This window comes from Rhinolophus ferrumequinum, chromosome 10 (genome assembly GCF_004115265.2).
Source record: "Rhinolophus ferrumequinum isolate MPI-CBG mRhiFer1 chromosome 10, mRhiFer1_v1.p, whole genome shotgun sequence".
NCBI lineage: Eukaryota > Metazoa > Chordata > Mammalia > Chiroptera > Rhinolophidae > Rhinolophus > Rhinolophus ferrumequinum.
The window spans coordinates 60,259,538-60,273,381 of NC_046293.1; the positions used below are offsets into that span (position 1 = coordinate 60,259,538).

The window sequence follows — 13,844 nt, forward strand, 5'->3', positions numbered from 1 at the left end:
ATCTTACCGGAACAATTTTCTGTTTTAGAAAATTCTCTTCTTTTCAGATATTCTCTGTATTTTATTGTAAAGATCTTTAATATGTTGTATTTATTACAAATCAGTGATTAATGGACAGTCCCTGAGTGTATAATTCAGCAAATTAACCAAGGCACTCTTAAATCACTGGCAATATATGTGAATTCAGGTATCGTCTCAGTGGTAATTTTTCCTATAGCTGCAGATGATAATAACTTTACTTTTCTTGTTTTTTCATTCATAGTACTGAAAGAAGGTTAGTTCTACAGATTTTTAGTTCAGGATTTGGCCAAATATTTTTGTAGCTGGAATTTTGTGTTTGTAATTAGCTTAGTGATTTATACAATGACTTTCATTAAAAATACTGTTCTTTTTAATGGTGATATCATAACCTGTGGAGAAAATATGATTTTTTTTTTTTTTGTCATTTGAATACTGTTTATTTACTATTTGTATTTCCAGGGAATATTTAACCTTTAAAAATCAAGTGTTTATTTACTTTTTAGCATACCTCCAGATAACCTCTCTATTCAAGAATTTCAAAGAAATGAAAGTATTGATGTCGAGGTGAGGAAATGATTTAAAACATTTTCCTGTGACCATTTATGTAAATCACATAGTAGAAATGTTGAACCTATAAAATTGCTAAGGATAAAGTGAAGTAATAAGCTTGAACCTAAAAGCATTAAAACTCATAAAGTTTAAAGATTAATTTTAAAAATGACTTTCTTATATCTGTTAGCTTTGTGCTGTGTGTATGTTTTCTAGATACTTAGTTGTGTCCATTTAATAATTTAAACAGCAGTCGATTCAGTAAAATAAATCCATTACTCTGTGAGCATGTATTTGAGAACTCACTCTATAGTTTGACAAATCAGATGTTTGTAGTTCAAATTGATAAATGAGTTGCAAAGATTTTTCCATTTTTAACCAGCTGTAGAAACAGCCTTTGGAATTCTTGAAGCAAATAATGAGTGTTTTTTAAAGAATATATTTTGTTGGTTATAAATGGATTTTTTGAGGGGAATCATTGTTTTTCATTTTTTTCCTTTAAGTGGGATAGGGAAACTGTTAAATAAATCAAATAAAATCAATTACTTTATAGTGTACATAAAAACTATAGGCAGTATCATCTAAGTACAAAACATTGCCTTTTGTCCCAATACTATATTAAAACTCTTGTAAACTTTTCTTCAAACTTTTCTCTTTTTTCTTCAAAAGGCAAAATAATGTGGTATTTATTACATGTTTGGAAGTAAGCTGTTAAACAAAAATGAGTATAACTTTGCAGTCTTTTATAGATCATTTTTATGCTTCTAAAGGTGATTTAAATCTTATTCTTAATCCTGTTTTGGATATGCTAACATGGATAAATTTCACATGCTGCCTTTTTCTCTAGAGCACTGTTTGCACATGCCATGTTGAAGATCAACATTTACTAAAATTGTTTCAGAGTAAATAGTCTGTCCTCTGGACTATGTTGTGATAAAGTTATTTGCTAAGACAGACGGGGGAAACAGACTAGTCATCCTCTATGTTAACACTAAAATATCAGTGTACTTCTATTAAGGAAGATTCTTTAACGGTTTTTTTTTAATAACTGATTTGAAAAAAGAATTTTACTTTACAAATTATGATTTGAGTCAGTCTTTTACAAGAAAAAAAATGCGTTTGAATTTACCTCTTTTGTTTTAGGTAGTTCAGCTTATCAGCACTGAGATACTACCTTATGCCAATTTTATTCCTAAGGAATTTGTTGGTCAGATAATGACCATGCTTAATAAGGGCTCAATACATTCTCAGTCATCTTCATTTACAGGTATGTTATGTCAATGATTTTTTAAAACTTTTAGTAAGTATTGAAGTACTTTTGAAGTAGCTGACTGTAGAAATGTGATTGTGGTAAATGTAAATGGGAGAATGGTAAGGTACTTTTTAAGAATGTGATTTAGAACATTAAGCTTTACATTAAGCTTTAAGGGGAAAATGTGGTAAATATTTTGTGAATTATATGTAATGAAGTAAATTGCAAAACACTTACGGAATCTGCTTAAGACTTTGAAGGCTGACACAAGTTACCAGTTTTGGAATATTGGGAGGTAATAAATGTGTATTCTGCCACTTAGTAGTTAACTTCTCTGAGTTTTGTCATCTGTAAAATGAAGATACTAATATAAACCTCTCAGGACTATAAATTGCAGAGTTAGTCCATTAAAAAAAATGCCTTAACATTAGTTAAAGGAACTTACATTTAACAAATACCTACTATGTGTAAGGTATTAAAGAATGTACATAGAATATTAATCTCATTCCTCACAACGTTTCTGTGAGGATAGGTTCCACCGTACTACAAAAGGAGAAATTAGTTTGGAAAGCTTGAAAAAATTGCCCACAATCTTAAGGCTGGAGGCCAAAATTCATTCTTAAAAAGAACTACATGCTGCTTTTGATTATATCATGCTGCCTTATTGGGAGATGATGTATAAGTTGTTTTTGTTTTTCGTTTTTTTTGCTATTATTTCTCTTTTTCTAAACCTGTGCTCAAGTGTTAAATGTAATTGTGGCAGCATAATGTGATTTTTCTGCGAGATGATTAAAAAAAGAATTTCTGCCATGAATAGCCTAAATCCCCAGAATTCTCTAGAGCCATGACTTCTCTTAAGATGTGCTGAACACTTTAAAGAGCATAATGTGCACAGTTTAACTACTAGATATCTCTCATATTGCTTACTTCACAAACTAGTTCTTTCTCCTAGCCCAGTTTCTAAAACTGATCTTATCAAGTGCAGATTTCGCATACATGAAAACTTCAGAGAAAGAGATTTTAAGTCCATTTATTTTAATAATAATCAACTTTTTATTATTAAGTATATGAAAAATTTAGATAAATTATTATAAAATACACATTAGGAACAATATTTATAATTACTAGATGTAAATATTCTAGGTTAAAGATGGACTACTGAGTTGCCATGTATACTTTTTTTAGTAGTTTTCTGATGATACCTCTTGCCATTTATACTATTAAATGTACCAAACTAAGGAAGGTACATGGATATTCTTCCAATGACTGCCATAGGATACAAACTTATCAACTTTGAGTTTTCTTTAAATGTATAAATACCTTCCCTACTAAACAAGACCAACCTATAAACACTGAGGTTCCACTGATTATGTTTCATCCCCTACTCTTAATTATGATCTGACAGCCATGCTGAGAAAATCCTCCATCATGAAAGACTAAAACAAATGAAGAGGGGTAAAAGAAACTGGTAGGAAAGAGATAATGCAGTCATAGGAAACATTTTAAAAATGAAAAGATCAATTAATGTAATTAGGATGTTCAAAGAGATCAAAGATTTTATATCTGTGAAACAAGAAAAACGCTACTAAAAGGGGACAATCAGAGCATGAAAGAGGTCATAATAGAAACTAAAAAAGTAATAGCTGAAATAACAAGATCAATGACGGATTGAAAGAAAATTAAAGAAGTAACCCAGAAAGTAGAGCAAGGACAAAAAAGATGGACAATATGAGAACAAAGAAGTAAAATGAATCAAGGGGTCTAACATCTGACAGTAGATCTAGAAAGAGAGAATAGAGAAAAGGTAGAAGAGAAAATTCTCAAAGGAACATTGTGAAGAAATAAATCTCCAGATTAAAAATGGTCACTCAGGACCCAGAACAGTGAAAGAAAAAGGACCCACAATAAGGCATGTCATCATGAAATAACAATACATCAGGGATAAAGAGAAGATCCTAAAAGATTTCAGAAAGAAAAGAAAAAACTTCTACCCGAAAGAGTTGTATCAAAATGACACTGGAATTCTCAGTAGCAACATTGGAAGCTGAAAGACATTGAGGCAATGGTTTCAAAGTTATAAATGGAAAGGATTTTTAATATAGAGTTTTATACCTAGGCCTATTATTGGCCAAGTATGAGTATAGAACAGTAATTCTCAAATGTCAGTGTGCATTATAACGAATCAGAGGACAAGCTATTGCTGGACTGTGCCTCCAGAGTTTCTGATTCAGTAGGTCTAGGGTGGGACATGACAGCCTGCATTTCTAACAAGTTCCCATGTAACGCTGATGCTGCTAGGAACCACACTTTGAGTACCGCAGTAAAATAATGACAGCTTTAGAAATGTAAGGTCTCAAAAATTTTACTTCTCATTCACTCTCAGCTACTACAGAATAAGCGCCATGAAAACAAAGAAGTAAACCAAGTAAGGGGAAGGCATGGCATGAGATCTAGGAAGTATAACACAAGAGAGAATAAAAACACAGGGTGATCACAAAGACTAATTCCAGGATATAGCTGGTGGACAGCATGTCTAGAGAGCAACTAATCCAGACTGGAGCAGAGGTCGGGCTCCAGGAAGGATGATGCCAAGAGAAAAAAAAGAATGCATGAGGTCATTGCAAGTTTGATCATGTAGAAAACTATTGAGAGGTATTCTATAGTGCTGTTGAAGGGTATAGAAAGACCAAGAGAAGAGAAATGTTGAGTAGAATTGATGACAATGGAGAGTCTTGTGTTGTTTTTCATCTTGCAGCCAAAGCTCCAGGCGAAAATTGTTTATGTATATGCATGCTATTCACTATAAGTTTTTCATAAATACCCTTCACCAGTTGGGTTGAACAATTTCCTTCTATTCTTAGTGTGCTAAGAGTTATCATTAAGGTGTATTAATTTAACCTTTTATTTACCATCAAAACTTATTTTACAGAAGCAGAGATTGATATTCGTTTGAGAGAAGAGTTTTCTAAAATGTGTTTTGAAACATTGCTCCAGTTTTCCTTCAGTAATAAAGTCACGACACCTCAAGAAGGCTACATCTCACGAATGGCACTCTCAGTGCTTTTAAAGAGATCTCAAGATGTACTACATCGCTATATAGAGGATGAAAGATTGAGTGGTAAATGCCCTCTTCCAAGGTATTTATTTTATTTTTATCAATGAAGGAAATACACTATCATAGTTATTAATAATAAAAAAAACTCTGAAAACCAAATGTTGTCATAAGTGATCTGAACTTAACCTGAGGCTGCTTTATGATTTTGTTTATTCCATACAATGTAAATATTCGTAAGTTTTGCTGCCGATATATTAATGTGTTTTGTTATGGGGTGCTTTTTCAGATTCCTCATGGAGATTAAGTAATATATGATATATGTAGCAAATTACCTTTTTGAATTTGAAAAACAAAATTGAATTCTAAAATATATCTTCTCTCAAGGATTTTTGGATAAGGACTTAATGGATCTGTGTGAGCACATGATTGTGGATCTCTCTAGAGAGAAAATAATAGATAAATTATACTCTGGGAACTTTGTAGTTTGTTTTACAGTCATTTCTAGGTTTCTTTATAGGTCAGCTAGCCATATCTTAGACCTTCTTTTATCTAATTTGCTTATTTAAGCCCCTGTACCTAAATTGATTTGCTTCTCATTTAGCCAAACTATAACAGTGGAAAGGTCTCTGGGCCTTTCTGCTAAGCAAGGCTAATCAAAGTTGAGGTATAGGTCAAGATTTATCAAAAAAGTGGAATCATAAATTAGTTTTGTTGTCAATCTCTTTTTTAATGCGGAAGTTAGAGTTTAAGGCAAAGCAAATGAAGCAAATAGAGACATAATATTGGAAGGCAAAATTATCAAAGTCAGGAAAGCAAAATCACTGTGGGTCCCATCTCATACGGAAGTATTGGATAGGTCAATCACTAGCCTTAAATCTTTGTGCACATTCTTATTTATGTATGATAAATTTCTGGAGTTGGAATTGACCTGTCAAAAGATACAGACATTTTAAAAACTTTTGCTATGTATTCCAAATGGCCTACCAGAAATTTCTACCAATTTACATTCTCCCAGGAGTATATGAATGTCCTTTTCTCCCTTTTTTATCATTTTAAAATTGTTTGCCAGTTTATAAATTTTTTATGTTTTTCAGTTTGATGAATGAAAAATAGTCACATAGTAGTTGGCTAGTGTTTTTGTTTTATGTTTGTTTTTTTTTAATTATCAATCCTTATTAGCCATAGTATTTCTACTTTTAGGATTCACTATATTTAGAATTTCTAGGACATAAAAATTATACTTACTGGTATTCCGATTTATATACAACAACATTCCAAAGACAGTTGTTAGTAATTCAGTTATAGTCATAATTGAAAATTGATTTATCAAAATTGATCTCCAAAGTATACTTGGAAAAGCAGTAATAAAGTTGCTCTGCTTGGAATATTTTATTAGATTATAACATATTATTTGATTTCAGAAAGTAACTTTTCCTCTTTTCTTATGTTCATTGCTTTTAAATTGAGTCTTTTTTATAGTTGTGCTATGAAGTGTTATATTTTATCAGCCTATGTTTGATGCAGTCATCATTACATTATTTTCTAAAAAGCTACATAGCAACACAATAAAATACTTCTGTGCTTACAAAGGTGGGCCCAAAATAGTGCCCTGTCATAGTATTAGAAAAATTTTATCTGTAGAATAACAGATCCATACCAGAAATGGGGGGGAGGGGGCGGGTACTACAGTACAGAAGAGCTTTTTTTGTGTAGGAAGAAACAAGGGACTCAAGCTACTCTCATTGATCTTTTATTATTCCAAGTTCATTCTTCATTGCTAATGTCTCCAAATAGTGCCACCTTAGGAATGATTTTGAGCATGTTATTTGTTGTATTAGAATATTAAATAAGTACTGTTGTAATTTTAAATGTACTGTGTTTCCCTGAAAATAAGACCTAGCCGGACAGTCAACTCTAATGCGTCTTTTGGAGCAAAAATTAATATAAGACCTGGTATTATATTATACCCGGTCTTATAGTAAAATAAGACCCAGTCTTATATTATACTATATTTATTTTACTATGTACTTATTTTACTAGAAGACTAGGTCTTATATTAATTTTTGCTCCAAAAGACGCATTAGAGCTGATTGTCCAGCTAGATCTTATTTTCAGGGAAACACAGTACTTTTAACATGATAAAAGATATGCCAAGAGGTAACAATAGTCTTTATTTCCATTTAAGCTTTGGCAAATCCTTTTTAGTTCTAGTTAGTTAAAAATAAAAAATAAATAAATAAACCTTTCACAAAGAAGTTTTAAAAGCACATATTAGAAGATGTTTTAATTTTAAGTAGTTATGGGAAATATCTTACAAATAAATTTAGATTTGCATGAGTAGATTGCCTTTCCCCCCTTTTTAAATTGACAACTTATAAGAATAACTATATGTCTTATTTTCTACATTGAAGTACATGTTAATAAAATTATTTTTCTTTTATAAGTATGTAAAATTAACATTGACTTTTCATTGTATTCCGTTTTTCCAAAGTATACCTATTTGTATAAACCCAGTAAAAAAGACACATGCCATATCTTAAATCTTGATGGAAATAATTTCCCATTTGTTTTTTAGGCAACAAGTAACAGAAATCATATTTGTTTTAAAAGCAGTCAGTACTCTCATTGATTCACTTAAGAAAACTCAGCCTGAGAATGGTAAGTGCTTAGAAACTCAGTTATTATAAACTCATAACATTTATGTTCTATTTGAGATGTCCTTTTGTATTATTATTAAGTTAACTGAATTTTAGGAGCATAAGAGCTGTTAGACTTTCTTTTTCCAGTTCTTATGACAGTAAAGCATCAAGTCCATTAAGATGTTAATTAAATAAAAATAATTTGTAATGTTTTATCTTCTTTATGTTAAACAATAGTTTGGCTGACTTTTTTTAACGAAATTGGTTTGAATTCAGGGTGTTGCATGGAAATTTATATTTCATATATTTTTAATGTAGAACATCACCGACTTTTTGGGTTGGGAGGAGGCTTCCGTCCTGCATTTGTACTGATTTACTGTATAGATACAAACTATGAATAACTTTGAATCAGTTTTATGGCCCCTTCTCATTTGTTTCTTCTTTCTGTTACTCATTTCTATCCCATCCATTCTTTACATTATTGCCAGAAATGCTTTTATCAAAAGGACATTTGATCATTCATTTTCCCATCCTTGTAAAACAAAACAAAAATCTTTTTCTTTTACCATTACCTACAAAGTGTGCAGAGGCCTGTCAAACTCCATTCGATTTATGCTTTGTTCCCCACTAGACTTCATGTACCCTACTTTCACACCAAACTAAAATTCTCAAGTCTACCCAAGTTTTCCCAGCCCTTTGCTTATTTCATCCTTCTGCCTACATCCACCTAGTTCAAATACCACTCCACCTTTGAGCCCATTTTTAATGCTTAAGGGTGAGTGATTTCCCTTTTCATTGAACTCCTAGCTCTTTCATGTGTACTTTTGTCCTAAAGCACTCTTTGTATTACAGTAATACATGTCCATGACTCACTCCCCTTAAACTATAAAGTTCTTGAGAGGCTTTTTGGACCATGTTTTGTTCTACTTTGAATCCTCTACATCATTGCTACTCAAGTGTGGTTTGTTGGACCAGCCATTGATCTTAAGAGTTTGTTATTGGTCCAGGACAAGATAAAGAGTTGGCACCAGAATATAAGTCACTTGTGTCACTAAATAGACTGGTTCAGCTGACATTTTTTATTCAAGACTTTGTTAAAGAGGGAAGTGTGTTGATTTACATTCTGGCACAGGCACCTTAGCAGACTGGTACTTTAAGCAGCATTGCTTTTAATACCGAAGGAAAAAGAGAGTTCCTGATAAATGAGTCACAGGATATTTGTTCCTGTCAGTTATGTACGATTAAATACACATTTTTCTGTTTTCAAAATCTACCCATTGGTACTTTGGCCTAGAAAGGGTGAGTATTATATGAAATCTTAAGGGGCAACAGACATATTTATTCAAACCAAAGGAAGGGGTGAAATTTCTAAGAAAAATCCTGGAGCAATGTCCTGAATCCATCCCATCAAGTTCAAATTTGAGTTCCCTTAAAAAAATGTTCTGTTTGATTTTTCAGAGAGGGAAACCATGCATTGGCTTTCTAGAGACCAGTAAAATCTTTATTAGATCATAGGATAGAATTTGATTCTTAAAAATATGTTATACTTCAGACATAAACAGGATTCAGTATTTCCCATGTTATTGCTATAAATATATTAAATATAACCAGTATATTTAAATGTATAGTACTTCCATTATTTGGTATAATCTTTAGACAGCTGTCAAGAATTTAAGCAGAACTTGTATAAAGGAAGATTAGGGAAGGAAAACTCAGCAACTTTTTTTTTTTTTTTACAAAGCCAATGGGCCATGTATAGAGCAGTGTAGTAATTAATGTTAAAAATTGTTTAAGAGAGTTTGAATTATGCCTCTAGGTAAATTAAATGTAATCATAAATGATGATATTATAACATATTAGGAAGGTATGATAAGGTTCATTAAAAAACAGAAAAAAAGAAGATAACTTAGAGAAAGACAGGCCTTGCCAGCAGAAATACTTGGACTGCTCATTGCCAGTCCAAAATTAATTTAGGAAGATGGCTACAAGGTTTGGAACCAGTGTACATCCAGCATCTGTTTAGCACATTTGTTACTTGTTTTAGGGTTTCCTAGTGAGAGAGAAGGCATTTGTCGGACTAATTTTTAGTTTGGAGGAATTTTTTTTTTTATCATTTTACTTCATCTTTATTTAAAAATTTGAATAGATAACAAGCATACACATGGTCCAAAAATTCAAAAACATAAAAAGATATACAGGGAAAAGTTTTAAGATCTTTCCTATATTCTATATCTGCCCAGTTCTTACCTCACAGTAGGCAACCATTTTTATTAGTTTGTGAATCCTTCCATAAGTTTATTATGTAAATATAAAATGTATACTCCAGTTCCAGTACGCCCCAGTTTTTAACACAAGTGAATGTGCTCCATCTTATACCCACTGTTCTCAACACTGTTTGTTTTCCACTTTGTAAAACATCATGGAGAATCTTCTATATCTATACAATAGTTTTTTATTGATTGATTGATTGATTGATAGTTAAGTCCAAACTGCCCACCAAGATCTATGGTGAGGTTTTAAAAATATTTTAATTTAGGAATTTGAGCAGTTTCCCCTGAGTTTAAGATGTTATCTTAAATAATGTATTTTTGTATTTTCCTGTAATAAACAAAGAATTAGTTTGGTTAGTTCACTTTGTATCTTGGCAATTTAGATGGTTTCAATTTATGCAATCTTTTTTTTCCAATTTTTTTTTAATGTAAAATACACATAACAAAATTTACCGTCTTAACCATTTTTAAGTGTATTGTTCAATGGTATTAAATACATTCATAATGTTGTGCAACCATCACCACCATCTCCATAACTCTTTCATCTTGTAACTGAAACTCTATACTCATTGAATAATAACTCTCTATTCCCCACTCGCCCAGCCCCTGCCAGCCACCATTCTACTTTTGGTCTCTATGATTTTGATTGCTCTAAGTACCGCATATAATTTGAATCATACAATATTTGTCTTTTTGTTACTGGCTTATTTCACTTAGTGTGATGTCATCAATGTTCATCCATATTGTATCATATTGCAGAATTTCCTTCCTTTTTGAGGCTGAATAATATTCGTGTGTGTGTGTGTGTGTGTGTGTGTGTGTGACATTTTCCTTCTCCATGCATCCATTGGTCGACACCTGGGTTGCTTCCACATTTTAGCTATTGTGTATAATGCTCTATATGAACATGGGTGTACAGATACGTCTTCGAGACCCTGCTTTCAGTTCTTTTGGGTATATACCCAGAAGTGGAATTGCTAAATCATATGATAATTCTATTTCTTATTTTTTTGAGGAACCACTATACTATTTTCCACAGTGGCTGTACAGTTTTATATTTCCACCAATAGTGAAGAAGTTTTCCAATTTTTTATTCTCTTGTTTAAAAAACACTTGTTTTCTGTTTTTTTGATAGTAGTCATTCTAATGAGGTGGTATCTCATTTTTGTTTTTAATTGTATTTCCCTAATGATTAGTGATGCTGAACATCCTTTCGTGTGCTTTATTGGCCATTTATGTGTCTCCTTTGAAGAAATGTCTGTTCAAATCCTTTGCCCATTTTTGAATCAAGTTATTTGTTTTTTGTTGTTGTTGAAGCCTCTTTGTCTGCACCTTTGTGATTAGAAACAGTGATCAGAACACAAATCCCTGATATTTGAAAGATAGGGTCATTTTTGCCCACCCTGGCCTCCTGCAAGCTGTGTACAAGCTGCTCCAGGAACACATACACAGCTGCCTGTCACATGGTTTAACGGTCGGGGATAGATAGCTGCTACTGAGCTAAGAACTGACATTGACCAAAATTAACTACAGTATATTGTCCAAGTCTTCTTCTGGAAGCTGCAAGCCTTCATTAGACTCCAGAGTTCCATCCATAGTAGTGGCATCAAACAGATTCTGCCAGTGCAACTGGTGGGTAGACAGATTTCTGGTACTTCCCATGCTGTCATTTTCTCAGAATCCTCTCTTTGCAATCTTTTGTTAAATTATTAGTGGAAAGTTTCACAGAAGAAAGCTGGAGCAGACAGTTTAAAACTTCTCAGACCAGTGGTTTTTAAACTTTTTATTTGTTTTTTGTTAAGCAGTGAAATTCTTTTTACAAATAAAATCTGATGTGGATTCCCAACATATAAAACAGATAAAAGCAGAACTACTCTGGCCTGACATTCCCTCCCTCATCAATACCCATAAGCCCTACTCCCCTTTATATATACGACATTTGCCAAACTTTACTTGACTATGAATTTCTTTTTTTAAGAATTAGAACACTAGTTTGAGGATCTCATTCCTTTATTCTACAGCACAAGTTGAGATAAAAAGAAAATATATGACTCGATCAGGGACACCCAACACTACCTTATTTCAGAGAGGTTTTTAGGCACTCAGTAAATTGTAGTAAAAAATAGAATCAAAGTTCCTTTAGCATTGTATATCCATGCAATTCTTAGTCTCCCAGACTTAAGAGTTGTTCCACAAAATGTCGTATACATATACTGTCTAAGAAAAATCTGTCAGCTGGTTGTGTTGCATGTCACCCTCTCAACAGTATGTACAATACTTACAGGAAAATAGAAATGCAATATGTGATCTCAGACTATAAGGAAATTAAAAACTAATTGGGATGTAACACTTTTGCCCATTAACCAAATAGCATTCAATTATACTAGTTATTCATGCTAGTGGTAATGAAGACAGACATGTCCTTTCCCACTACAGCTTAAATCTAGTGATATACATTAAAGATTTTCCAACAGTACAAGAGAAGAGTGGATCTGTGTGTGGTTATTTGAAATTAAAATCAATGTCAAGGACATTACTGGGAAAATCATTTAAGGTATTTATATTTTTAGCATACAACTGAATAAAAAATTGAATTGCTTTCTAATTGTTCTCGAAATGTACACTACATCCTCTGGCAATTATACTGAAAATGTTTGAATTATTACATGTTTAAAAATGTTAAACATTTGAGATGTTAAATGTTTGAAAGGTTTGAATTATTCTACGTTACTTGAGTTAGCTTCCAAGGCCATCACAATTTGAAGTATTTAAAATGTACTTTATAAAATTTGTTGGTATTGATGACTCTCTGCACACTGACCATATATATTTTCCTCTCATACCTTGTGAAATATTGCAGGAAATCTTTCAAAGATTAAAAAAACAAAAGGTACAAGCTTGTGGAATCTCCATATTTTGTTTCTTTTTCTTTGCCTTGTATTTAAAGGATTCTGTTATGTTAATTGGATAATCTCTGCTACTTAAATCCACCCTTTTTTTGAGGTTTTATACTTTTTTGCATTACAGTTGATGGAAATACCTGGGCACAAGTAATTGCCTTATACCCAACTTTAGTAGAATGCATCACCTGCTCATCTTCAGAAGTCTGTTCTGCACTTAAAGAAGCACTAGTTCCTTTTAAGGATTTCATGCATCCACCAGCATCCAAAGTTCAAAATGGAGAATCTTGACCAGCTACTATAAATTTAAAGAAGAATGCTATCTAACCAATGTTTGCTTCTCAGTGAGCCTTCTATGAGAAGGACATTTCTTACTACAAATAATTCTTGGCAGCTGTTGTTGGCCTCCTTTAAGTTGTACTTACCTGAGTTCAGTAATTCATGTTACAAGCTTACACGTCCACAGTCTCCTGAAGGAGTAGCAGTGCAAGCCTTGAATAAGTTAAACTGATGGGAGAGATGGTTAATACTACAACATACCTGCTACCAGATCTTCAATTGGTGATTTAAAAGTGAGCTTATGTACAGTTTGTGGTGTATGTGTTAATGATGTACTTTTTAAAAATGAAGAAAAGATATTTCATTAAAATTTATTAGGCTGGTGTTTTTGTGCCCTTTTTCAAGTACAAAAGTGTACCAGAATTTTATGCAAGATGGTACTGTAACATTCCATGTTATCTATAACCAGCCTTTGTAAACAAAGGGAACTGATATACTTGTGTGTATAATAAATGGTACAGTTCTGTATAAAATAGTTGCATTTATTATTTAAATTTTTAAAATACTGATAATGTTAAATGCTCGATGCTGTATTTATTATTAACACAAAATTATTTGCTTACATTTTTACTTATAATTTGCCTTCTTAAGCAGCAGATATGCTCACCATATGATCATGCAGTTAACTTAATGCTTATTTTAAATGTAGTTACTCGTAGAGATGTTTAGTCAAACATCTGACTAAAAAAGTTATGTGTATACAGCAGCAAATAGTTTATGATTTGCTGATTTTATAGGTTATTTACTTAATACATTGAGATATACTGTCGCACTATGATCCCATCATACCTCATCTCTTTAAATATCTTTCCGAGCTTT

General features: G+C 32.2%; 1 protein-coding gene across 5 annotated transcripts in view; it reads left to right on the top strand.

Moving 5' to 3' along the window:
• Nucleotides 1-13,844, top strand: part of MON2 (MON2 homolog, regulator of endosome-to-Golgi trafficking) — a 102,161-nt gene extending 88,317 nt beyond the window's left edge. For 3 of the 5 annotated variants that reach the window (XM_033116767.1, XM_033116768.1, XM_033116769.1), the window contains 5 exons: nucleotides 525-585; nucleotides 1,714-1,837; nucleotides 4,752-4,959; nucleotides 7,453-7,535; nucleotides 12,814-13,648. In XM_033116767.1, coding sequence (XP_032972658.1) covers nucleotides 525-585; nucleotides 1,714-1,837; nucleotides 4,752-4,959; nucleotides 7,453-7,535; nucleotides 12,814-12,977 — 640 coding nt within the window. In that variant the 3' untranslated portion in view covers nucleotides 12,978-13,648. Of the gene's footprint in view, nucleotides 1-524; nucleotides 586-1,713; nucleotides 1,838-4,751; nucleotides 4,960-7,452; nucleotides 7,536-12,813 lie in introns of all 5 variants that reach the window. The other 2 variants (XM_033116765.1, XM_033116766.1) reach the window with 2 other exon arrangements.